Source organism: Lampris incognitus, chromosome 1, assembly GCF_029633865.1.
Source record: "Lampris incognitus isolate fLamInc1 chromosome 1, fLamInc1.hap2, whole genome shotgun sequence".
Lineage (NCBI taxonomy): Eukaryota > Metazoa > Chordata > Actinopteri > Lampriformes > Lampridae > Lampris > Lampris incognitus.
The window spans coordinates 52,352,825-52,380,741 of NC_079211.1; the positions used below are offsets into that span (position 1 = coordinate 52,352,825).

General features: G+C 49.0%; 1 protein-coding gene across 4 annotated transcripts in view; it reads right to left on the reverse strand.

The window, feature by feature from the left end:
- Positions 1-27,917, reverse strand: part of zgc:66433 (uncharacterized protein LOC321250 homolog) — a 96,455-nt gene that overhangs the window by 33,926 nt on the left and 34,612 nt on the right. For all 4 annotated transcript variants that reach the window (XM_056300357.1, XM_056300274.1, XM_056300438.1 and 1 more), the window contains exons 2-3: positions 19,477-19,559; positions 348-516 (exon numbers count right to left, since the gene is read on the reverse strand). In XM_056300357.1, the coding sequence (XP_056156332.1) occupies positions 348-516; positions 19,477-19,559 (252 nt within the window). The remainder of the gene's footprint in view (positions 1-347; positions 517-19,476; positions 19,560-27,917) is intronic.

Here is a 27,917-nt window from a genome sequence, read left to right on the forward strand (position 1 = left end):
TCAGCTACGATGAACTGAACATTTCAGTGCTTCCAAGAAGCGCTCGCCTCCAGATAATGATAGAAGCACATGTTGGCAGTGCTAATGTAAAGCATGCATTTGGGGCCTCGGTTCTCTGAAAAATCACGCAGTTCAAAATAGCGTCGTGTGTCATGTGGTCCACTATAAAGAGAGACTTACTTATGTTTTCCAAGGAAGTGTATGTGTTTATGTGTGTCTGAAAATGTGATTGGATTTATGTTTGCATGAATGTGGGTGAAGGAATTGTGCAAGACTGTGTACATACTACAATTGTGTGTGTGTGTGTATGTGTGTGGTGTGTGTGTGTGTGGTGTGTACGGTCTTACCCAGTGCCTTTCTCAGATCTTGTGAGCGTGTTATTCTCTGGGGTGTTGTTGACATTGTCGCTTGATTGGCTGGCTTTAAGTACTGCCTCCGCCCTGGAGACAGATGCCTCCTTCCTCTTCTTCCTGGCAAAGAACTTCTTAAACGTCTGGAACTTGGACTTTTTCTTCCCTGAGAAGACAGAAATAGAAAAAAATATAGACCAAGACAAAGAGATACGTCGAGAGAGGGGCAGACCGACAAAAAAGAGAAAGTTCCAGTTTGGATAGCATGTTATTTTGGAAATACACCGACTTATTCTTTGTTGTAAAAGCTTCAGTATGTAAAATTTTGGGGGTTTTTTTGTTCAAAAATTGCTCCAAAACACCCACAGACTGCGCTTTTAGCAGTCCCATAAGTTAATACAAGCCACACTGTGCGATGTGTTATGTCTGCACACATCGGCAGTGCTGCATTTGATTTGGTGCTGTTCTATGGTGCCGGGATCGATTGGTGATGCCTGCGGGCTCTGGGTCGTTTGATCGGGTCTGCCTGTGATGCTGTGTCAGTCTAAATAAAGAATGCTACGTAGCGGTTGTGTCGAGCGACACCGCCGTGTCCTGTCGTGATTTCTAAATACAATAATATGGCTCTAATAAAACTTGTGTACGACATCAAGTTTGACGTATGTAGACTACGATAACGCCTACTGAATCGCAGGCTGCGACGCAAGTCCATAAGACGTCATCAGCGTGCGCGCCGCATTAGCGCGCGTAATCAGTTTACACCGCTGGTAGAGCAACATGACGCCGAGCAGGACTCGAGTCCTTTCAACAGTCGCCACTGCTCGTTTTGTTAGGTCGTTGTGTTAGCTCATTGTGTTAGCTCGTTTGGCTAGCTCATTGTGTTAGCTCGTTTGGTTAGCTCATTGTGTTAGCTCGATTGGTTAGCTCATTGTGTTAGCTCGTTTTGTTGAATCCATGGCATTTGGGTCACAGATGCCAACAGCGTGTTTGTTTGTGTTTAGCGCCAGCAAAGATCCCGCGTCGATCAGCGCGTCATTTCCTGCTGCATTTCTATTGGTCGGTTAGTAGACGCAGGTCGTAGCAGCGGTCACGCTGTGAGACGGGCCTCCTACACTTCTGACGCCGTCAAAGACTTGTCCCAGCGTATCCTCAGTCGCAAGACCGTAATAACGGCCGTCTTTGAACCTGTCTCACAGTGCGACGTAGGTCCACCGTTTTGGAGCCACGACCAAAGATATCGCCACGTTCAGTCATCTGTCGTCTGAGACGGCCCACGTCACACAGTCTGTAGGAGGCGGGACCACGTTTCGTGGACCAGTGCAGTAGCAGTGTGTGTGTGTGTGTGTGTGTACATACACACAGGGTGTTGTGATGCGTCTAGTGCAGCAGTGTGTAGTTGGAGGGAAGGTGCATGTGTTCTTCCAACCCGCTTGTGTCCCTCCTGCCCTTAGCTTGCTGCCGCTGGCTAGCCTTTGTGGCGAATAGGGAAGCATCCTAGTGTGTAAGCCTTCCCTTGCCAGTACATAGCCTCTCCTTCACCAAGACTCCTGCCAGGCCTCCCCGTGGCCACACGTGGTAACTGGGGTCTTGCGGCCCCAGGCTAACTTGGCAGGGGATCTCGGAGCAGCAGTGGGCCCCAGAGATATGGTGTGCAGGCCCACCATGGTGGACACGCCCTGGCACCTATCAACCACTGCCCCGCTGCCTTGTGGATGAGTCTGGAAGACATAAGGCTAAGGGAGCTTACCCCAACAGAAAAGCAAGCTGTGGCGGCACGCTTCGAGGCGGTTTCCGAAAAACTGGATTTCCGGCAGCCCCCTGCAGTTGAGTGGAGGTGCCGGTCGTCTAGGGATCCCCCTTGCCATCGGAACCATCTCCTCTACAATCAAGTCATGTGGCGTTGGGAGAAGCGCACCCCCCCATGCCATTTTAAAAACCATCTCTGCGCAGGTATCTTCTGCTATCTGAGTCCTCAAAGGACCCACAAATAGAAGAAGATGGTCATCATCGGGCACGATGGACAACCAGCAAGCAGTAGCAGTACAGAGAGCCATTCTGAAGCTTTTCAGCGAGCCTCGCTCACCCTTCTAGCCAATCAGAGAAGCTCATCTCATGCACTTGCGTACATGAGACTAATGCGGGATTTATACTATTACGTCGTGGCAACGAGCGTTCACCCATTACGTCCTTGCGGCCCCCCCTTACGTCCACCGCAAGGGCCTGACGTGTGCCTCCCCGAAATCCTAGACGCACGTCGAGGCGACGTAGCCCGAGCGCAGCAGCATTGGTTGTGATTGGTCCACTAACCACATCCGCTGGAGGCCGCTTTTCCGGTTTCTGCTCGAGAAACACCGCCATTTTTAAACGTCTTCGAGTCAGCCGGTTGGTTTTGTAGCACATTGTTTGAGTTGTATTCAGTGTAGAGTTATCTTCTGCATTTGTAGCACATTTGTAGCCGGAAGATAAACAAATAGGCTACGTGGCTGACGACGACATACATAACAAGAGTCTCGGTCGGTCGGTCAGCCTTAAAAAAAAAACCCAACAACAACAGCGCCCTCTACCGGTGTGGCGTTGGATTGCATCTCGACACGTAAACCCCCCGCAGAACCATCACGGTCTCATGACGGCGTCCAAGCAACGGCGTGGCCATTACGTGGTCACCACGGACGACCATAACACAAGCTTAAGCGAAACGCCGTTTCCCCCAGCGCACAGTAGTACAACACAAAGACAAAAACACACCCAAAACTACAAGAACGCACACAGCCAAACTAACACACATACCCAAACTGACACACACATCCAAACTGACACATATGTAAAAAAAAAAAAATCACTGCCAAGGGAACGAACGCAGCCAGGATGACTGTCGGAACTGCAGGTCTGCATGGGCTAGCAGTTAGCTTAGCCCGCCCCGCTTCCGGACAAAGCAGACCAGACTCTCCCAGCCGATCCAGCGCAAGCTCTCCCAGCCGATCCAGCACCAGCTCTCCCAGCCAATCCAGCGCCAGCTCTCCCAGCCAATCCAGCACCAGCTCTCCCAGCCAATCCAGCGCCAGCTCTCCCAGCCAGTCCAGCACCAGCTCTCCCAGCCGATCCAGCACCAGCTCTCCCAGCGCCAGCTCTCCCAGCCAATCCAGCACCAGTTCTCCCAGCCAGACACCCTCGACACACCTCCCCTCACCCCACACGACGACATCAAAAACCCCACAGTCAACGCCGGGTGAGGCCGCCGCCGGACCGCCCTCGGGGTTATCAGAACTGCCGGTCTGCATGGGCTAGCAGTTAGCTTAGCCTGCTCCGCTTCAAGTCCGGGAGAGGCCGTGGTCCCTGGGCACACAAGCAGACCAAAGCTCTCCCAGCTGATCCAGCGCCAGCTCTCCCAGCCATCAAACGAAGACAAAACTTAGACGTGGACAGAGACACCGCATGGACGCTACTGGGTGAGGCCGCCGCAAACGTGAATTCGCGCTGCCATCTTCCCACACCGGAAGCGGAAACAAATCATCGCCCTTAGTCACACCAACATTGTTGTTGGTTGGTGTAACTAACCATGTTGGTGTAACTAAGTCACACCAACATTGTTTTTGGTGCAACTAAGATTTTTACACGCAGAGATTTTGACCGACAATAAGAGCGTCGCAAGTTATGACGAGCAGACTCGTGCATGGACATAGAGCAGGTTAGGATGGAGGAGGGAAGGGAGGGAGGGAGGAAGCAGGGAGGTTTTGGTTGTGCACTTTCAAAATTTAGCCAACTCTTGCGCATTTCTCCGAAGTAACATAGCTTTAAATTAATGTTTATGGTTAAAAAAAGTCTGCCGCTACTAGTGTGTGTCACTACAACCTAGTTCACATTCGTGATTTATTCAAGAGAAAGTGAAATCCATCTTTAAACAGGGTTCCAGCTTAAACTCTTGTTACTGCAATTAGCCCAACGGTGGCCTGTAAAGGCGCAGGTAGGCCGGCTAGTGAAAACCACACATGCAGACCGATGCATCTGCACACACATGTAAACGTAAAGGCGCGCACACACACGCGTGCTTGTTAAAACTCCCCCCCACTAGGCCGATGTCCATTAGCACCACTTAGCACCACGGTGGAAAAACTCAACAGCTCTTTTACAACTACTTTAAAAGCAACAAACCCCCTTTACTACGTTTCAGTCAGTAAGGAAGTGAGCCAGGGGCTCGTGGAAAATGCCTGATGGGACCCATCATACAAAGTTATGGTCAGTCTTACCAACTGTGCACTGTTGGACTGAGTCAGATTTTCATGTTTGCAGTTTCCTTTTTATCCTAAGCCAATAACTGACTTAGCACACACTGTATGACTATTAGCATTGTACACACAGGTACACAGAAGCTTGAGTAGCGCCACCGCCCTTCATCAGTCTCGTGTTAGTGGGACAAGATTTTCCTAAACTATTTTTATCAACAATTTCTGTCGTGGGGTTTAGCAATAACACAGCAGCGGTCCTGCAAAGAAGGGGCATTTACAAAAAGCTGCAGTCTTTATGATGTGTAACCTGAGCGTTGGCCGTACGTGAAGTCCCCAACGAACCAAACAGCCCACAGTCTCTTCTCAGGTGGAGACCTCCTGCACTGGATTTGGAACTGTGATCAGAGGATCAACAGTGAGTAATCCATCCATCCATCCATCATCCAAACTGCTTATCCTGCTCTCAGGGTCGTGGGGACGCTGGAGCCTATCCCAGCAGTCATTGGAAAGGCAGGTGGGGAGACACCCTGGACAGGTCGCCAGGCCATCACAGGGCCAACACACACACACACACGTCTAGGGACACTTTAGTACAGTTGAGTCACCTGACCTACATGTCTTCTGGACTGTGGGAGTTAACCGGAGCACCCGGAGGAAACCCACACAGACACGGGGAGAACATACAAACTCCACACAGAGGATGACCCGGGATGACCCACCAAGGTTGGACTACCCCGGGGCTCGAACGCAGGACCTTCTTGCTGTGAGGCGACCGCACTAACCACTGCGCCACCGCGCCACCATACTGTCAATAGAGTACTTTTGCATTTGAATTTCAGCATGCCAATTACGCTCCGTCTTAGCCTTCCTCGTCTTTCAGAAGCCTTTATTATTATTCATTCATTTGATTTTTATGCTAGCTCTGATTCTGACAAAACCTCTGCTCAGGGTTTAACATGGACCATTTAAAACCACGTTTCTGCTAAAAGGGGTCTCACGAATTAGTAAGGACACTGACTTTTTTCCCCCTAATCGTATCTTACCCCACTCTTCCGAGCCGTCCCGGTCACTGCTCCACCCCCTCCGCTGATCCGGGGAGGGCTGCAGACTACCACATGCCTCCTCCCATACATGTGGAGTCCCCAGCCGCTTCTTTTCACCTGACAGTGAGGAGTTTCACCAGGGGGACGTAGCGTGTGGGAGTCCCCCCCCCCCGAACAGGCACCCAGACCGACCAGAGGAGGCGCTAGTGCAGCGACCAGGACACACACCCACATCCGGCTTCCCACCTGCAGACACGGCCAATTGTGTCTGTAGGGACGCCCGACCAACCTGGAGGTAATACGGGTATTCGAACCGGCGATCTCCGCGTTGGTAGGTAATGGAATAGACCGCCACGCTACCCGGACACCAAGGACAAAGAATTTAAGGAAGTATTGGAACTGAGAGGGAGAGCAAGCAAGGAGTTACGAAATAAAAAAACAAAAAACAAACTTGATATTAAAGGGCCACCAAGACCTTCGTCAACATTCTTTCAAAACAAAAGAAAAGATGACATTCATCGAACACCAACCGAGTTATTTTTGTGTCCCGGTCTTTGAGGAATCCTTCATGGTTTTATCTAAAAATACCTCCTGTCTGCTTTTCATTTGTGCTTGGAGCACAATCGAATCATGATCAAAACCGTCTTGAATCTAAACCTGGCACCGGTGCTGGGATGCCAAACGGTACCGTGGTGAATCAGACCGATTCCAATGGAAGCCACACGTGACGGGTCGGTACTGGAAATAGTCCTCCGCAATGCCATCGGTCCTGAGGACAGTGAGTCTTGCTGGGTTAATTATACATCTAAAATGTTGACGAAACCCGTTTTCCATCAACTTCCCTTTGACGTCACATAAGGTCAAAGGTCACCCGCGTCCCATCCAAACTGATGATTCAAGCCATCCGTACATTCTACGAGAGCGCCAGAGCAGCCCGAAGCCCGCATCACTTTCTCAGACCTGAAACTCGCCCCACATCACTTCATGGTTGTCAGTCCTGTCTAAACAGTTTTCTGAGGAACACGTGGAGGACTTCAGGTCTCTGTTTAGACTACCGTTTCATCAGAAGTGTGCGTGGGAGGCCTAACTTCGGCAAAGCCGCTTGCTTCCCAAATACCTGCCGACAGCGATCCTTCAGGATGGACCACCCTTATGAGAGGCCCCGCCATCCACCCCCTCCAGGAGCCGCATCTGGGTTGGTTTACACGGAGGGGTGGGATCGGGTCTCTGAAGCCTCCCCTCAATGCCGAGAAGAAAGGAAATCGGGGGGGAAATGTCGGTTGGCGGTGCCATTCATTAGCATGAAGATTGAGTTATTTCGGGGATAATGCACCATTAAGCTAAAGGTCTCCAGGTTCTGGGCGTTTATAACCGCCGCGGCCTCGTTAAAAGGTCAGTATAAATCTACAGACATAGTAGATGTCACTGTAGAAACACAAATACACCCCCCTACTCCCCCCAAGACTCAGTCAAATGACTCAGAAACGTGCATGTAGACAGACACACACACACAGTTACAAACAGATGACGGATCCTCTCATAAGTTGTGTATTAAAGCCAAGTACCAAACCTCACACACACAATGGGAGGACGGCGACCTTCGACAGGAGAACAATGGACTGGATTCAAGAGGGAGGGAGCAAGGTAGGAGTAGGGGGGGCATTATGAGTCAAAGGAGTAAGACACTAAGGCGGAGTGTGTGTGTGTGTGTGTGTGTGTGTGTGTGTGTGTCGGCCCTGTGATGGACTAGCGGCCTGTCCAGGGTGTCTGGACACAACATTTATTGAGAGAAACGTTTCATCGCTCAACTAAAGGCCCTGACACACCAGGCCGACGGCCCGTCGGTGTGTCCCTCACCGTCGGCACTAGTCGGACCCCCGTCGGCAGCTTTTCGGCCGACTCAGCATGTTGAAGCGGCGGAGCTCGTCGGTGAGCGAGATCACTCTGATTGGCTGTTCAGCTTAGAGAATCAGTGCTAAGCTAGCAAATCAGGGCCGTCTGCGGTAGTCTTTGCGGAGTGTTCAAGTGCTGCTTTTTGGCCCAGACGGCAGGCGATGTGAGCGAAGCAACAGTCGGCCTTCGTCACCGCTGGTCGGGTTGATGTGTCTGGGCCCTAAGTGACCTCTTGAGTCTCGACTGACTGCAGGTATCCCGCCCTTATAAACAATACAGCTGCATGACGACCCCAACCAACAACCGGTTTCATATGCAAATACGGGCGTGACCATCAACTAGAGTTACAATGGTCATGTGCACTACTCAGAGGATTGGGGAATGTTTGCAATCACAGCATTGTAAGATGGTGACAGCTGTACTCCTACTTCTCCCCCCTCGGTTCAGGGATGGTCGCTCCCTCTTCACAGAGATGGCCTCTTTGACTCCCCGTTCAAACCGGCGTTCCTCCCTATCAAGGATGTGCGCCTCGTCATCCTCGAAAGAGTGGCCACTGGCCTACAGATGGTGTAGACTGTGTAGATGGTGTAGACTGTGGAGTCCTGGTCTGACCTGTTAGCTCTCCTGTGTTGTGCCATCCTCTTGGCCAGCATCTCTCTGGTTTTCCATACAAGTCACGGCAATCCTCCCGGCAGGGACCTGATCCTTGGGGTGGACCAACTTCTGGTGCGGCGTGTTTTGGGGTTTCCGAACTTTATTACCATAATGGATGATGTTAACATTACCAGTTTAAATGTTTTTCATTTCATTAAACTTGGGGCATATAAAATTATTATATAAGGGGTCTATTATGGTCCAAAAGCTGTCAGGGATCCTTTTAAAGGGGGGTGTGAACAGAATTACCAAAACAGAAAACAAAAAAAGAACTAGGAACCAAGGTGAGGGAGGGAGAGACGTAGTAGCTTTGATACTTCTATATTAAGACTCCGATCCGTCTGTAGGGCAGAGAACACACTGCTGATCCAATTACAACGTAGAACCATCTACCTGGCACCACCAGAGATTACCCGGCTGGCTGGATATTTTACTCAGTTACCAGGTGTAAAATTAGCTAGACATGTCGGCTCGTAGAATCTGTGACGCTGGAGGTTTGACCAAGTACCAAATCTTGAACGAGAGTCAAAAGCACTGATGTTGCGTCGTAACTTTTGAAGGTACACTAGGTGTATTTCTTGCTAACAGAGCTGCTACTGCCCTTGGGGCTAATGCTCACCCAGTACCGGTGTGGGAAGACAGTGGCGCAAGTTCACGTTTGCGGCGGCCTCACCCAGTACCGGTGTGGGAAGACGGCGGCACGAATTCACGTTTGCGGCGGCCTCACCCAGTACCGTCCATGCAGTGTACTTGTCCACGTCTAACTTTGTCTTCATTTGATGGCTGGGAGAGCTGGCGCTGGATCGGCTGGGAGAGCTTGGTCTGCTGCGTCCTGTGGGTCCAGGGACCACAGCCCTGCCTGGAGCTGGGAACCTACTTCTACAGATTTATTCCCCAACTTTCTCATCCCATCTGTGGAATTTCTGGTCATTTTGGTCAAAGGTGCGCTCACCTCTGTTCATGAGTGGGAACGTCGGTGTAGAGCAGGGGTCAGGAACCTTTTTGACTGGGAGAGCCATAAAAGCCAAATATTTCTAAATATATTTCATTGAGAGCCATATAGTATTTTTAACGTATAATAAATTAAATATGTCTTACTTTTAATGCGACTTCTGGTGCTGCATGGTTTTGCTGATGGCCTTGTAGTCTGGTTCATACGTGGTGAGGTTGAGCTTCATGCAGGCGTTGAGGCTTCCATCAGTTAAACGTGAGCGTAGGTTGGTCTTAATGTTCCTCATATGCGAGAATGACTGCTCACATGCATATGTAGAGCCAAACATGGTCAATACGGCAATACTCACACGCTGCATTGTGTGGTATGTCACAGGAAGCTCGTTCCAAGTTTTAAGAATCAGCTGGTCTTCATGTTGAAGATTTTTCATTTCTGTCCATTTGTGTTCCCTCGCCAGCTCTGCTCGCTGTCGCACAAGACTTTCCAACTCTCCATTAAGTGACTTGAACTTACTCATCCACATGTCTGATGCCTTCAGGTCAGCAACTTCCAGCTCAAAGTCTCCGATAGAGACCCCGGGGATGCATGTCAGGTCGATTTTGTCCACTGCACACTCATGTGGATGCGTGATGAACTTGAAAAGACCAGTGCGCGCACGAAATTCTCCAAAACGTGCTTTGAATGACTGCAGGAGATTGGACGTAAAGCCAGCTAGCTGCTGGAGATCCAGATGTTGAGTGGAGTCACTTGCTAAGCATGCATCTCTAAATTGTTGCAGTCTTTCAAAGTGCAGAAGACGACCTGTTTCAATGTCCCTGAGAAAGACTTCCAGCTTACTTTCAAATGCAAACACTGCTTGTTGAAGGGATGAGATTGTATTTCCAATACCTTGCATTTTCACATTGAGCTGGTTCAGATGGCCAGTTATGTCCACGAGATAGTGAAACTGCAGGAGCCAGTCAGTGTTGTCTAGCTCAGGATGCCTGACGCCTTTCATTTCAAGAAAAGTCCGGATTTCACTCAGGCAAGCTGCAAAACGGCTGAGCACCTTCCCCCTTGACAACCAACGCACGTTGCTGTGTAAAAGCAGACCGGGATAATGATTCCCAACTTCTTCTAACAGAGCTTTAAACTGGCGATCATTTAAAGCTCGGGCAACAATAAAGTTGACCACTCGAATGACCAGAGACATCACCTCGCCAAGCTCCTGGCCACACGTCTGAGCGCAAAGCGCCTCCTGGTGCAGGATGCAATGAAAACTTAGGATGGCTCTCTTTTCATGTTCACGGAGAAGCGCTACGAATCCTTTGTTCTTCCCCAACATACAGGGTGCACCATCAGTACAGACAGAAATAAGTTTATCCATCGGTAGTTTTTTTTCTTTAGCAAACTCCATGAAAGACGTGAATAAATCCTCTCCTCTTGTTGTCCCTTTCATTGGCAAAACAGCCAAGCTTTCCTCACGCAGTGTGTCACCTGCAGCATACCTGGCAATGATACTGCACTGAGATAGATGGCTAACGTCTGTTGACTCATCTAACGCGAGAGAAAAGTATGTCCCGGCGTTTATGTCCTTAATTTGTGTTTCCTCGACTTGATTTGCCATCATGATGCTACGATCGTGCACAGTTCTTGCTGACAGGGGCATGTCTTTTATTCGTTTGATTATCTTGTCTTTATTTGGGAAGTCATCAAACAGTTCATTGGCCACATCAAGCATGAATGTTTTGGCATACTCACCATCTGTGAATGACTTTCCATTCCTTACTATTGCCAAAGTAGCCGCAAAGCTAGCGGAATTCCCGTCACCTTGCTTGGTCCACACACGTAGTTGCTGCTGACTCGTCTGCACTCTCCGCTGTAGCTCCTCGCATGCCCTTTTCCTGCTGTCCCCCGCTGGAGATTTCGATGCAAATGAAGCATGGTGTGTATCGAAGTGCCGCTTTATATTTGACCGTTTCATCGATGCAATTTTATCATTGCATATTAGACATACCGCAGATCCTGCTCTCTCCACAAATGCAAATTCCTCTGTGCACGCAGCCTGGAATGCACGGTAATCATCGTCTTTTTTCTTTTCGCCATCTTTTCCGTTACAAGGGTTGAAGCGGATAAACTAGGTGGCTATCTGATAAAATTGATTTCTTCACCTTTACAATGACCCGGACATGCTCGCGAGCCATTGGTTCCCGACCCGACCCACGGGTGACCCGTGACCCGTGAAATTTATCTTCAAAACTAATTTCTGTTTACTTTAAAATGACACAGTATTATTAAGAAATATCACAAGTATTTTAAAATCAGTTCCAAACTGATTTTTTTTTTATTTTAATTTTTTTCAACTCAAAATTGTCTGGGAGCCATATGCCGTCACCAGAAGAGCCATATATGGCTCGCGAGCCATAGGTTCCCGACCGCTGGTGTAGAGGGAAACATGCTGATGCGCTCGTGCATCTCCACAGATGTGGAGTGGACTATGCACTCCGTTGCCAGCAATATTTCTCTCTTTATTTATTTATTTAACCCCCCTTTCTCCCCAATTGTACATGGCCAATTACCCCACTCTTCCACACTGTCCCGGTCTCTGCTCCACCCCCTTTGCTGATCCGGGGAGGGCTGCAGACTACCACATGCCTCCTCCGATACATGTGGAGTCACCAGCTGCTTCTTTTAACCTGACAGTGAGGAGTTTCACCAGGGGGACATAGCGCGTGGGAGGATCACGCTGTTCCCCCCAGTTCCCCCTGTCTCCTGAACAGGCACCCTGACCGACCAGAGGAGGCGCTAGTACAGCGACCAGGATACATACCCACATCCGGCTTCCCACCCGCAGACACAGCCAATTGTGTCTGTAGGGACGCCCGACCAAGCCGGAGGCAACACGGGGACTCGAACTGGGATCCCAGTGTTGGTAGGCAACGGAATAGAGGAATATTTCTCTCTAACATGTGATCACAGAGCAACAAACTAGATGAACTTAATCAGCTGGTGGGGGAAAATAGATACTCTTCTTCATCTTGCATTTTGTGCTTCACGGAAACCCCGGCTGTGTGGATCAATATCGGATTCTGTGCTGCAGCTGGCAGTCTTCCAGCTGTTCACGACACAGAGCCGTCTGGCAAAATGAAAGGTGGGAGTATTTGTTTTTATATTAACAGTGGCTGGTGTAAAGAAGTGACAGTAATTCTGCAGCGCGGTTCTCCTGTTCTGGAAACTTTTTTCATAACTCTAAACTCTTCCACTTCCCCCATGACTTCGCTTCATTCACTCTGGCCGGTGTTTACATTCCACCGCAGGCCGACGTGCAGGAGGCCCAGCGCCTGCTCACCGACTAGATACTGTGTGTGTGCAGCAGACGAACCCGGACTCTTCCTTTATTGTCCAGGGCGACTTTAACAAAGGGAATCTCAGCCATGAACCACCTAAATACTGTCAGCTGATTAAATGCCTGACCAGAGAGGAGAACACTTTCAGATCACTGTTACGCTATACAATCAACACTGCCTATCACCCAGTCCCCTGTGCTGCACTGGGACACCGACCACGTCGTAGTCCACTTGATTCCTGCACACAGGCAGAAATTAAAACCCTCTAAACCTGTTGTGAGGAAATCTAAGAAGTGGACCTGTAACGATATGGAGGATCTTGGTGCGTGCTTGGAACATGCTGACTGGGATGTTGTCAGGTCTGCCACCAACAGTCTGGATGAGTACACTGAGGCTGTGACGTCTTAAATCAGCTTCTGTGAGGACAGCTGTGTGTTATTCTATGCAAGGACACTGAGAGGCACTAAACCGGAGTCAAATTCCATCTATGTGCAAACACACATGGCCAAATAGAAATGATTCTGATTCTTAATTCAGACAGCTTAGGTTGGAAAAGGAGGAAACGTTTAGGAGTGGGGACAAGGTCCAGTTTAAAGAGCCTAAATACAGGTTTAACAAGGTGGTGAGAGATGATAAACAACTGTACTCTGAGAAACTTCAACAACATTTTTCAGAATACAACTCGGCCTCTGTCTGGAGGGGCCTCAGACAGATCACCAACTACAAACCAAAAGCCCCCCCACTCTACTAACGACTTGCGCCCGGCCAACGATCTGAAGGAGTACTATTGTCAATTTGAAAGACAATGGGACAGTCCTGACACCATCCCCTTTGACACTAGCCACCAGCTCCAGACCACCAGCTCCTCCTCCCCTGCCTCAGCAGGGGCCTGGGCCTCTTCACAACTGCTCACATTAAAGGGCAGCTCCTCCCCTACCCCAACGACAACTATCCTGGAGAGGGACGTTAACAGCTTGTTCAAAAGACAGAACCCCTGCAAAGCAGCTGGGCCAGACTCTGTCTGTCCCTCCACCCTGAAGCACTGTTCTAATCTGCTGACTTCAGTTAACACCTCACTAAAGACATGTCACGTACCAGCCTGGTGCAAGACCTCCACCATCACCCCCCCCCAAAAAAAACAAGGACTACAGGACTCAATGACTACAGACTTCTAACTTCTGTGGTAACGAAGTCTTCGGAGCACCTTATACTGTCCCACCTTAAAACCATCACTGACCCACTCCTGGACCCCCTGCCGTTCACCTACAGTGTCAACAGGTTTGTGGATGCTGCAGGAAACATGGTGCACCAGTTCACCCTCCAGCATCTGGACTCTGCAGGAACCTATGCCAGGATCCTGTTTGTGGATTTCAGCTCCGCCTTCAACACCATCATCCCAGATCTGATGCAGGACAAGCTCTCCCAGCTGCACGTGCCTGTCTCCACCTGCAGGTGGCTCATCGACTTCCTATCTGACAAGAAGCAGCATGTGAAGCTAGGGAAACACGTCTTTGACTCCCAGTCCATCAGCACCGATTTCCCTCAAAGCTGTGTCCTTTCCCCTCTATTCTTCTCCCTGTATACAAACAGCTGCACCTCCAGTCACCAGTCTGTCAAGCTCCTGAAGTTTTCTGACACCCCCCCCCCCCCAATTGGGCTCATCTCTGGTGTGGATGAGTCCACCTACAGGTGGGAAATTGAATATCTGGTGTCCTGGTGCGATCAAAACAACTTAGAGCTCAATACTCTAAAGACAGTGGAGATGATTGTGGACTACAGAAAGAACCCAGCCCCACCCACCTCCATCACCCCGTGTGGCTTCCCAGTCGACACTGTGGAATCCTTCCGCTTCCTGGACACCATCTTCACCCAGGCCCTCAAGTGGGAACTGAACATCAGCTCCCTCACCAAGAACGCATAGCAGAGGTTGCACCTCCTGCCGCAGCTGAAGAAGTTCACCTGCCAAAGCCAATGATGGTGCACTTTTACACCACCATCATTGAGTCCACCCTCACTTCCTCCATCACTATCTGGTACACTGCTGCCACTTCCAAGGACAAGGTCAGACTGCAGCATATCATTTGCTCTGCTGAGAGGGTGATTGTCTGCAATCTGCCATTCCTCCAGGACCTGTACGCCTCAGGGACACTGAGGCGAGCAGGAAAGATCATGGTCGACCCCTCCCACCCAGGCCATTGTCTTTTCAAAACACTCCCCTCTGGCAAGAGGCGAAGGTCTATACAAACCAGAACCTTGCACCAAAAACATAGCTTCTTTCCCACAGCAGTAGGCCTTTCCAACAAGCCCCCAGACACCCACAGATACTGACACTATGCCCCCCACCCCCTTTGACTCTCCCTCCACACCATGACACAACAAACACCTACACACATGCACACACGCTCGCATGCATAAACACAGTGCAATATAGCTATCTGCCCTATTGAGCCCTCTACACAAGGACAATTTTGCATAAGGCCCCCACTACCCTGTAAATAACTTATTCTACAACAACTTCTCATTCTGTAAATAACTTATTTAAAATTCTCATTTAACATTTTGTAAATAGAGAACTTGACATATCCCCAGCATTTCCACATTATTGCACCGGTTTTCATTTTCATTTTATCTTGTGTATATATATTTTATCATCCTTTGAACTTTTTCCCTCTTGCACCAACATGCATAGTCAAATTTCTTGCATGTTCTTGGACTACTTGGCAACAAATATGTTTCTGATTCTGACTCATTGTCAGACCCTACCATGCTCAGCTGACCCTACCAAGCTCAGCTGACCCTACCATACTCCACTAATGGGAGACAACAGCCCTGCAGATTGTTGGCTAAAATGATGTAGACCTACATTTTTAAGGAAAACCTTTCGCACTATCGGTTACCTTCAGTTTTGCTCATAACACAGACTGATTTAAGCATCTTTCTTCTGAAGAAGTGGTCTTTGCAGAAATTCTAACACTCCACACACTGTATATTTTTTTGGGTATTTCATATACAAAATACATACGTTTTAAATGAATTCTTTTTTCATACATTGCAGTTTGTTTTGATACGTTTGACAAACATGTATTCATGTTGTAAAACATGTTACTGTAGTGGTTATGGGGATACATAATTCCCCTTATTGAGCTAGTAGGAACATTGGTTTACAGCTGCTGTTTTCTCACATCCAAGATTTCTCCGTCCACCTGGCTTGGAAAGTGATCTTTTCCAAGGTGGACCTCGTCAGTAGATACCACCAGGTGCCCGTCCATCCCACTGATGTCCCCAAAACGGCTGTGACAACTCCGTTCGGACTGTTCGAGTTCCTGCGCATGCCGTTTGGGCTCAAGAACGCCGCGCAGTCCTTCCAACGCCTCATGGACTCAGTGTTGCGGGGCCTGCCTTTCCTCTTTGTGTACCTGGATGACATCCTGGTCGCTAGCGCCTCCGTGTCCGAGCACTTGTCCCACCTCAGAGCCCTTTTCGAGAGGCTCAGCCTGCACGGGTTGATAGTTAACCCGGCCAAATGTCAGTTCGGTCTGAGCACCATCGACTTCCTGGGCCACCGGGTCACCAAGGACGGGGCGGCCCCCCTTCCATCTAAGGTGGAGGCCGTTGCAGACTTTCCACGCCCACACATGGCCCAGTCCCTCCGGGAGTTCATTGGCATGGTGTCCTTCTACCACCGGTTCATCCCCCGGGCTGCCGATCTCCTCCGGCCCCTATATGAGGCTCTGAAGGGCACAGCCCCCAAACACGCCGTGGACTGGTCTGCAGAGAGGGACAAGGCTCACCTGGACTTAGACCGCCCTGTTGGTCTCGCCCTGCCCCCACGGCGGGGGCGCCCCCCGGCCCTGCCCCCCTCCCCTGGCGAGCCGCCCCCTGCTTCGCCAGCCCCTCCCTTTCCCCGGTCCAGCTGTGAGGACTCTGCTGCTTTGCCTGCGGTTAACCAGCCCCCAGCTCCTGTTCAGCGGAGCCATGGGGGCAGAGAGATCCGCCCCCCTCGCCACACTGACTTTTCGTATTAAGGCAAATTCTGGGGGGATGTGTGTAGTGGTTATAGGGATACACAATTCCCCTTATTGAGCTGGTAGGAACGTTAGTTTACAGCTGCAGTTTTCTCGGTGCGGGTTTACAGTGGTACACTTCCGCTGCGCGGGTTTTTTGTTGTTGTTGTAATGGTGGAAGGAATAAATGGTGCACGTTGTGTAGCCGAAAGAGAAAGTTGTCACGACTCCTGCTTGAGCTCCTCTACATTACGAAGTATCTTTGCCCATCTCCGCATGCGGACTGGGGACAGAACAAACAGCATACAGCGAAGAGGAACGCACTTGTACATTCTTGCTGAAGTTGTGTTGCTGACTCTTTGTCCGTGTGGTACCACCCCACCTAGTTCTCAGATTATACATCCCTACCGCCTTCTCCCTAGGTAGAGAAATGTAAAAAAAATGAGGCATCTATGTTGACCATCCGTAACCTTATCTTGTGTAATAAAAAGACTGGGAATTTACCTTTCTGTGTCATGAGTCACGACAGCCGGCTAGAAAGTCTCTAAATCTACACGAGACGGTTTTTATTGTAATATTTGCATAAGAGGGTTGTGAGCTAAATGTAGTTACTCTGATTTTACTTTGGGGTAGGAAAACCCACCATCTAGTGCTGCTTCTGTTGACTTCTAGTACATATAGAGAGGGCCACGTGTGGGTATGGCCCTCTATACAAGGGCCGTTCTACTCGAGGTACAGCAGAAACCAAGCTGATGCATTTTTGTATTCAACATTTTTTTTGTATCTCGTGTGTAAACATACCATTTCTCACCAAATCACATTTCAATATTCTAACCCTGAGAACTATAGGTGTACTTTATTCATTCCTGTGGGGAAATTAATCATCTGCATTTAACCCACCCTAAAGCACACACTGGAAACAGTGGGCAGCCATGTAGCTAGGAGCAGTGTGTAGCTAGGAGACAGGAGCAGTGTGAAGCTAGGAGCAGTGTGTAGCTAGGAGCAGTGTGCAGCTAGGAGCAGTGTGTAGCTAGGAGCAATGTGCAGTTAGGAGCAGTGTGTAGCTAGGAGATAGGAGCAGTGTGACGCTAGGAGCAGTGTGTAGCTAGGAGCAATGTGTAGTTATGAGCAGTGTGTAGCTAGGAGATAGGAGCAGTGTGACGCAAGGAGCAGTGTGTAGCTAGGCGCAATGTGTAGTTAGGAGCAGTGTGTAGCTAGGAGATAGGAGCAGTGTGACGCTAGGAGCAGTGTGTAGCTAGGAGCAGTGTGCAGCTAGGAGCAGTGTGTAGCTAGGAGCAGTGTGCAGCTAGGAGCACTGTGTAGCTAGGAGCAATGTGTAGTTAGGAGCTAGGAGCAGTGTGCAGCTAGGAGCAATGTGTAGCTAGGAGCAGCGTGAAGCTAGGAGAAGTGTGCAGCTAGGAGCAATGTGTAGCTAGGAGCAGCGTGAAGCTAGGAGCAGTGTGCAGCTAGGAGCAATGTGTAGCTAGGAGCAGCGTGAAGCTAGGAGCAGTGTGTAGCTAGGAGCAGTGTGAAGCTAGGAGCTAGGAGCAGTGTGCAGCTAGAAGCAGTGTGTAAATAGGAGCTAGGAGCAGCGTGAAGCTAGGAGCAGCGTGAAGCTAGGAGCAGTGTGCAGCTAGGAGCAGTGTGCAGCTAGAAGCAGCATGTAGGTAGGAGCTAGGAGCAGTGTGAAGCTAGCAGCAGTCTGTAGCTAGGAGCAATGTGTAGTTAGGAGCTAGGAGCAGTGTGCAACTAGGAGCAATGTGTAGCTAGGAGCTAGGAGCAGTGTGAAGCTTGGAGCAGTGTGTAGCTAGGAGCAGTGTGAAGCTAGGAGCAGTGTGCAGCTAGAAGCAGTGTGTAGCTAGGAGCTAGGAGCAGTGTGCAGCTAGGAGCAGTGTGTAGCTAGGAGCTAGGAGCAGTGTGCAGCTAGAAGCAGTGTGTAGCTAGGAGCTAGGAGCAGTGTGAACCTAGGAGCAGTGTGAAGCTAGGATCAATGTGTAGCTAGGAGCTAGCAGCAGTGTGTAGCTAGGAGCTAGGAGCAGTGTGTAGCTAGGAGTAGTGTGTAGCTACAAGCAGAGAGTAGCTAGGAACTAGGAGTAGTGTCAAGCTAGCAGCAGAGTGTAGCTAGGAGCTAGGAGCAGTGTGCAGCTAGGAGTAGTGTGTAGCTAGGAGCTAGGAGCAGTGTGAAGCTAGGAGCAGTGTGAAGCTAGGCTCAATGTGTAGCTAGGAGCAGTTTGTAGCTAGGAGCTAGCAGCAGTGTGTAGCTAGGAGCTAGGAGTAGTGTGTAGCTAGGAGCAGTGTGTAGCTAGGAGCAGTGGGCAGCCGCCTGTAAAGCACCCGGGGACCAACTCCAGTTCTTCTTGCCATGCCTCGGTCAGGGGCAGACAGTGCGCATGTCTATACTCTCTCTCTCTTTCCCTCTGTCTTATCGGTGGGTCTATCCATGATTTGTGCCAAATACATGCGTTAATAATTACAGCATCGCTATTGTCGAGGTAAAAACATTCGGCTGTTGGCCCCTCCTGTGCATCCGCCTCGGTCCAGTATGACTTCTCGATATGTTCATTCAGGCTTTAGTTAGGTTAATGTGCAAATAGGTGGATGTGAAAAAAACAAGAAAAAGCTGTGGCATACACACTCAGTGGCTGGAACTGGTTTCTGCCCTCCAACGAGGGGAGCAGAAGAATGTAAATTGGATAGCCTGATCCAGTATATAGGATGTTTTACACAACACTCAAATGTTTGTTCAGACTAGAATCATGATACACAGTTACGTAAAATAAATTGTTCAGCTCTCGCAGTGCAACAAAGCCCCTTTTCCAAAGTCTTGCTCGATGCGTGGGTGGCCGCCATGTGAGCTGTCTATTCCAAGCAGGAAAGCAATAAAGTTGAAGCTACTTAAGTGAAGCAGCAAAGTTTGTAATAACACATGAAACGTGACATGAAAAAAGACCTTCTGAATACTCATTAGTACACCAATCTATGTGCTTTAAAGCTTTCCCCGAGCAGAACAACTGTGATTGGTCAGCCTTACCTGAGCACTCTTCCGCCACCTCGGCAGCTTCCTGATTGGCCATCACGTCTGGAGGACCCGATGCCATAGCAGCGCTGTCACTGCTGTATGGGGGGGGGGGGAGAAACAAAAAGACACAATTGAGCAAAACTGTTCTCTCTAGAAATGAGGGCGATAGGAAGATGATAAAATTAAATGATCAATAATTGATGGATACCCAGGGGGGGAAAAAATCTTTACAGGCCTGAATTGATTTTTCCTGCCCACAAAACTGGTTTTTCGATAATGAGGTCTGAAGAAAGACCAAAATACAGACAGCGGAAGCAGGACGCACAAGTTATTCTGACAAACATGTGACAGATCCACCCCCCCCCTTTTCTCCCCAATTGTATCCAGCCAATTACCCCACTCTTCCGAGCCATCCCGGTCGCTGCTCCACCCCCTCTGCCGATCTGGGGAGTGCTGCAGACTACCACATGCCTCCTCTAATACATGTGGAGTCACCAGCCACTTCTTTTCACCTGACAGTGAAGAGTTTCACCAGGGGGGATGCAGCACGTGGGAGGATCATGCTATTCCCCCCCAGGTCCCCCTCCCCCCCGGAACAGGCACTCCGACCAACCAGAGGAGGCGCCAGTGCAGTGACCAGGACACATACCCACATCCGGCTTCCCACCCGCAGACACGAGTGGGAAGCATTGGGGCGTCTCTACAGACACCTGTAGAGGGTGTCTGTAGAGACGCCCGACCAAGCCGGAGGCAACACGGGGAATCGATCTGGTGATCCCCGTGTGGCTAGGCAACGGAATAAACCGCCACTACCCGGACGCCCTAAAAATCTGTTTGACTGTGGGAAAAGAAGCCCTTTGACCATCCCAAGAGTTTCCATTTAAACACTTGGAACAGAAGACAGAAATGAAGCCATGGAGGGAGCTGAATTAGGCTGAGTCAGGAGTATTTGGTCCATATAATGTATACTCAATATAACAACGGTTTTCCAACTGCCAGTGCCTTTTATGACAGGAAAGTCGGTGAGGAAACAGCAGACATTTTGATGACATGTTTTTGTATCGTATCAGATCTGGGAGACCTGATCCCTGGGAATCGGCACTACGCCTGGAAATGTCACTTAATATCCATCTCCTGTGTCTGTATCCATAGATATGCCACTCTTCCTCTCTTTCTTTACACCGCATGTGTGCCAGCCTCACTACCTGCTGGTGTGGTCTGGCTCGTCACATTACAACATGATTAAACCCTGTATGGGGCGGCCGAGTTCAAGGTAATAAGTCTCGGCATGGTTCGACGATACTGCGTCATCCGACTGGATACTGAGATGTCCCACACGTGCAAAGAAATGCACATTCTTAACACAAATACACTGTCAACAAAACAAATGCATAAAAAAATGCATTAACAACTAGAAAGGAAAAAAGCAAGCATCTATATACTAGAATCTCTGCATCTGCAAAATAAACCTCCCAACAGTTTAGTAGTGTGGTGCTGGAAATGCACTGGGCACAGCCTGCATTTTTGAAATGCGCTTCAGTTTGCTCTCTGAACTTCAGCAACTTTCCCACCGGCTATGTCATCCTAACATAAGCACTGGGTCCGGGACATCTAAATAATCTCAACAGAGGCACGTCATATCCATTTCTGGTGTTCTTTCCTGCTCTGGCATCGGCCCCAACCACAAGCGCCCGATAAGAGTTCTTGGGATAGCACGACTTCAGCCCTAAATCTCAAGATTCACATTTCAGCACTGCTTTGTGAGCTTTTAGTCCAACCAACGCTAGTGAAAACCCTGCTCCCTCTCAAAGTAAGCCCCTCTCCGGATCTAAACCAGCGAGAACATTGTGTGCCAGCACTGCAGACATCCATGCTTCTGATCAAACTGCATCTATGCTAGCTGGTCATTTAGCCTACATGTGCGTGGAGTTGAGTTTAAATGTCAACCTTTTTTCCACCAGGTCACCCCCCCCCTTTTTTTTCCTCCCCAGTTGTATCTGGCCAATTACCCCACTCTTCTGAGCCATCCCGGTCACTGCTGCACCCCTTCTGCTGATCCGGGGAGGGCTGCAGACTACCACACGTCTCCTCCCATACATGTGGAGTCACCAGCCGCTTTTCACCCGACAGTGAGGAGTTTCACCAGGGGGACGTAGCGCGTGGGAGGATCACGCTACCCCCCGCCCCCCCAAACAGGCGCCCTGACTGACCGACCAGAGGAGGCACTAGTGCAGCGACCAGGACACATACCCACATCTGGCTCCCCACCCGCAGACACGGCCAATTGTGTCTGTAGGGACGCCCGACCAAGCCAGCGATAACATGGGGATTCGATCCGGTGATCCCCCGTCTCGGTAGTCCACTACGACTGCTACGCTACTGTAAACCATTATGCTACCGGGATGCCCCCAGGTCACTTTTTCTGGTTCATTCTTCATGACTAGGAGATTATGCATGTGGCTTTGCATCTGACAAAGGATCATTTGCCTTCTGAAAAATACTCAGATCCCACATTTAGTGCATCACGTTGGTACTAATTAATTAATTGAGTAATTAATTAATCAATCAATTGGCCTTAGCCAATGAACTCTAAGGATGATCAATCATTTTTTCCTCTTTTCTATTGTGCCATCTTTTGTTACATCTATGGAAAAGTCTCCCACCAATTACTGGGTAAACCCATCAGCAGGTGGATGTTATCAGAATGATTAAAGCTCGACGCAAAAATCCATACATTTCCCTTCCTTCTCTTTCCTGTCAGATCGGTCATTAACGTATAACATATCACTTGTTGCTTTCATAGTGGTACTACCGAGTGATTCTATTGTAAGTCCATTAATTTCTGACGACTGGGTATTCAGAAGAAATGGTTCTATTGCATTCACTCAGATTTAGTACTTGGAATTCTTGAGCAAATACATGAGTCTTCTGTGTTTAGTTGTATAGATAGTATATCATAGCATTACCGCTACGTGGTCGAGCACTCCTGATCTGGTGAAAGGGTCTTAACAGAGACACCAGCGCACGTTCCCCATCTATTACTCAAATGTTACATACATTTTAATACTTCATGGGCATGAATATGTCATGTGTCATGCGTGGGAAATATTATCCAGTGTGATCATTATAGAGCTCCATAATTAGCATGGAACGCTACTCCTACATCATGCTTTGTGATTGTTATACATCATGTTGCTCAGAACTAGCTGTTGAAGCAACTGCAGGGTGTGATGGGTCTGTAGTGATGTTGCCTGCCCGTTTCCTGACTCTGGAGGTGTATAAGTCCTGAATGGAGGGCAGGTTGGCACCAATGAGTTTCTCTGCAGACTTAACTGTCCATTGTAGTCTGTCCCTGTCCTGTTTGGTGGCTGATCCAAACCAGACAGTGATGGATGTGCAGAGGACAGACTATCAAGTCTGTCCTGTTACAGTGTAGAACTGGATCAACAGTTCCTGAGGCAGATTGTGCTTCCTGAGCTGGTGGAGAAAGTACATCCTCTGCTGGGCCTTTTTGATGATTGTGTCTATGTCGAATGCCCAGCTTAGGTCCTGGGAGATTGTGAAACCCAGAAATCTGTAGGTTTTCACTGTAGACACTGTATTGTTGAGTATGGTGGGGGGGGGGCAGTGTTGGCGGGTTCCTCCTGAAGTCCACTGTCATCGCCACTGTTTTGAGCGTGTTCAGCCCCAGGTTGTTATGGCCACACCAGAGGACCAGCTGATCAACCTCCCATCTATATGCAGACTCATCACCATCCCGGATAAGGCCAGTGATGGCTGTGTTGTCCACAAACTTCAGGAGTCACAGATGGGTCACCTGAGGTGCAGTCATTTGTGTAGAGAAGAAGAGTAGAGGGGAGAGCACACATCCCTGGGGGATGCCAGTAGCGATTGTCCGGGTGCTGGATGTGATTTTCCCCAGCCACACCAGCTGCCTCCTGTTTTTAATACCACTGGTAGATGGGGGTTGGTACAGTGACCTGGGTGAGCTTGGAGTGGAGGTTATCTGGGGCGATCGTGTTCAACGCTGAGCTGAAGTCCGAAAACAGGACACTTGCGTATGTCCCTGGGGAGTCGAGGTGTTGGAAGATGTAGTGCAATCCCATGTTGACTGCATCATCCACTGACCTGTTTGCTCGGTAGGCAAACTGCAGATGAGTCGAGCAGGGGGCCAGTGATTTTCTTTAGGTGGGCCAACACCAGTCTCGTGAAGGATTTCATGACCACAGACGTTAGGGCAATTGGCCTGTAGTCCTGTGATATGGGGTTTCCTGGGGACCGGGATGATAGTGGAGTGCTTGAAGCAGGAGGGGACTTCACACAGCTCCAGTGATCTGTTGAAGATCAGTGTGAAAATGGGGGCCAGCTGGTCAGCACAGACCTTAAGACAGGAGGGTGACACGCCATCTGGGCCCAGTGCCTCCCTGATCTTCTGTCTCTGGAAGAGCTGGCACATGTCCTCAACACAGATCCTGAGCGCGGGTGAGGGTTCAGTGGGGAGGGGAGAGGGGCTGGCAGGGAGTGCAGTCAGTTGTGTATTGTGACCGGAGAAGGGGAGGGGTGTGAAAGTTTGCTTTTCAAACCTGCAGTAAAACCCATTTAGGTCATCAGCCAGTTGATGGTTCCCTGCAGTGTGGGGGGGGGGTGGTCTCCTGTAGTTGGTAATGTCTTTCAAACTGCTCCAGACTGATGACGGGTCACTGGCAGAAAACCTGTAATTAAGTCTTTCTAAAAATCCATATGCTAAAATGGCGTCAGAATGCTTAATTCATGAGTGTCTCAGGGCCCTCGCCCCCTCAGTCCTCCCTACATTTGGACTATTCCGTGATCTTACTGTGCATCTGTGGAAATGATTCAGGAAGACAGTAACCATCTCGTGTAAACAAACTGCTTGGTGTGGTATACTGACTGTTGAAAAATGAAGCGAAGCTACCCCAGTGGTGCTGAAAAAGCAGGAAGCAGGAAGAACGCAGAAAGTTTTTAGCAAAACTGCCAAAGGTAACAAACCTTTTCATGGTGGCTACTTATGACACTAACATTACTAAAGAGCGACGAAAAGCTGTTGCCTGCACTAGCACTAGTGTTAGCATTGCTAATACTAGTGAAGAGCAGCTACCCATTGCTGCCGGCAGTGTCAGCCCAGGTTGCTCAAGCGATGTTGCTGCTACATGCAAGACAACCTTACAGGATCCTTTGACTGGAGATGGTAATGGAACTGCCGCGTTTACTCTCCATGATAACTATGGCTATGACGAAGATGATGACGATACAGATCATAACCAATGTAACTGGTTATTTTCTTGCCCGGTGCGGGATTCGATACGAGGTGTACTGCACCACAAGGCGACATCACTAACCGCTCGGCTAAAGGGTCAGACCCGTTAGCTAGGGACTAACGTGTCTTATTAGTAGTTTACAGTCATCACCCTCCCCAGAAGCACGCCCTCATGCTTTGTTATTCCCGCGCCCCGAAGAGACTTCTGAGGATCTGCACACTTCCGGATCCCACCGCTGCCACCAATGTAACCGGTTATTTTCTTGTCCGTTGCGGGATTCGATACGGGTTGTACTGCACAACAAGGCGACATCACTAACCGCTCGGCTAAAGGTTCAGACCCGTTAGCTAGGGGCTAACGTCTCTTATTAGTAGTTTACACCAACAACTAGTGAGTAGCAGTTACCCTCACCAATATGTTAGACTTGAAGATAACCCAGCACTCTGGCCGAAACAGCTGTCAGACAAATAGCACTGCTCAATAGTGCAGAGAGGACCAGTTCAGGTCGAGGAGAGAATTTTTCCAAAAAAATCAAGAAGGGTGCAGATTTACAAGCAGTACCTACTACATGAAAATGAAGAATGGAGAGAAGATAAGCAGGTCCTGGCTCGTGTACAGTGGGGGAAAAAAAGACTTATGTGCTTTTGTTGCCGCCTGTTCAGAAACGGAGAAAAGAGCGCTCAGCTAAATGGGGATGGGTTCAATAGCAGAAAAAAAAACTCTCAGTCCACTTAGGACAGCATGAGAAGTCTGCTGAACACATCACACAGCTGTAGATCAGGTGAACCAAACTCTAATTGCTCCTCAAGTAAACCGCTGGAAAGAGATTTTAAGAAGATTAATTGCAATGGTGTACCATTTGGCAGAGCATAATCTTGCATTTCGTGGCCACTCAGACAGGGTGTTTGAGTCTGGCAATGGAAATTTCCTTGGGCAAGTAGAACTGATGGCTCAGTTTGACCCAGTCATTAGAGAGCATCTGAGGATAATTCAGGCAAAAGAGCTACATGACACTTAATTCAGCAAGCATATTCAAAATGAACCAATGTCCCTTGTGGCAAAGTGTACAACTGATAAGAGAGAGTAAAGAAAGCCAAATATTATAAAGTAATCATGAACTACACTCCAGACCACAATAAGCAGCAGTGGTGCTACGAATTGTGAGACCTCAAAAGGTGTCTCAATTCATGAGCACTTTGTTGGTTTTTTTCAGGCACTTGACACAACAGGTTTATGTGAGTCATTTTTAGGGCCCCTAGAAAAACTAGGTTTGGATCTTTCCAACTGTCGAGGCCAGTCATGATAGATAATGGGACTAACTTGCAGGATAAAAAGTAGAGGGTACAAATCTATCCAAATTAGAGTACAGCTCTAGGACTTCTTCTCACTCTCCCTGTGACAGTAGCTTCAGGCGAGAGAAGTTTCTCATCACTGAAACTCATTAAAACATACCTCGGGTCAACTGCATCACAGGACAAGCTGTCTGCACTTGCTGTTCTCTCCACTGAGCATGAGGTCAGGAGGTCACTGGATATGGAATTAGCGACAGCAAGATTTGCTGAGGTCAAGGCTCGCAAGGTCAAATTTTAGAGTACGGCCATCTAAACTGTGCCTCCCCACCGTACACAATGTAGCCTCATGGCATATGACATACCACAACTTCTGAGAATCCATGAAAGAGATCCATCACTGTTTCGATTACTCTAGACACAACAATACATCAATAGCCCAAGACACTCTTCATATGTTCCCCACCCACCAAAGCTAAAACACCCAAATTTTATACACTCTACCAACAATTTTATATTTCAGAAGTACAATTAAATAGTTTGCGGGCACAATTAGAGTAATTTGTGGGCATGATTTATAAAGCATGCGCTCGCATTAACACCTTGTTTTAAATTTCTTGGTCAATTGGACACTCCTGGGCTCCATACTATTAACATTGATACTACTTGTAAGAGTTTCCTCTCCGACTGGCAGGAACTGGAAGGCCCTGTGAGAGATCCTGCATGCTGAACCATTTTTTTTTGTGGATCCCCCCCCCCCTCTTTTTCTCCCCAATTGTATCTGGCCAATTACCCCACTCTTCCAAGCCGTCCTGGTCTCTGCTCCACCCCCTCTGCCAATCCGGGGAGGGCTGCAGACTACCACATGCCTCCTCCGATACATGTGGAGTCGCCAGCCGCTTCTTCTCACCCGACAGTGAGGAGTTTCACCAGGGCGACGTAGCGCATGGAAGGATCACGCTACCCCCCTCCTACTCCGAAAAGGTGCCCTGACTGACCAGAAGAGGCGCTGGTGCAGCGACCAGGACACATACCCACATCCGGCTTCTCACCCACAGACACGGCCAATTGTGTCTGTAGGGATGCCCGACCAAGCCGAAGGTAACACGGGGATTCGAACCGGCCATCCCCTTGTTGGTATGCAACAGAATAGACCGCTACGCTACCCGGACGCCCCCCATGCTGAACCATTTTACCCTCCATCAGCTGGCCTTCAATACACAACCACAGCTCTTTAGCAAGGTTAAAATAACAGCCTACTCCATGCTACAACTTAATTGGCTTTGTCTTTCTGGTGTTTCCGGGAAGTTCTGCAGCAAGCTCAGGGACTAGAAATATGGTTTTGACTAGAGTTAAGTGGTCATCTTAGAAAAACCGAGGCAAAGCCATGGTCAATTCTCTTTATGACTGGCTTCATCTCCACATGATCCAGGGAGGTCATGAGAACAGGAAGCAAGAAGACAGAGAAGAAAAAAAAAGAGCGACAGATGAAGAGACCGTCCTAATATGGAGAGAGTGGAGAGATAAGTCAAGGGAAAACACTACTCGGAAATAACTTCATCAAAATACTATGGGAGTAGCTACAAGAAAACTATGTCAAACAGGCCCAAGTTTCTCGATGCATCCCCATCACAAATCTTTTAAGTTTTCCAATTGTCTTTAACAAGGGCAACAACCGAACCTGACATTTTTTTCGCGTATTCAGTTCATAATTTCTGCAGGTAGGCTCCTGTTTTACCTTTTTGACGAACCTGGGCCCAATTCACATCAAACTAGGTATTGACGATAGCAGGAAAACGAACAGCTTTCTTTTTTGGGAAGGCTTCTGCACAACACTGGCTTTTGAAAAATGTTTTCTGGACATGCAGTTTCCACCGAGTAAGTGGTT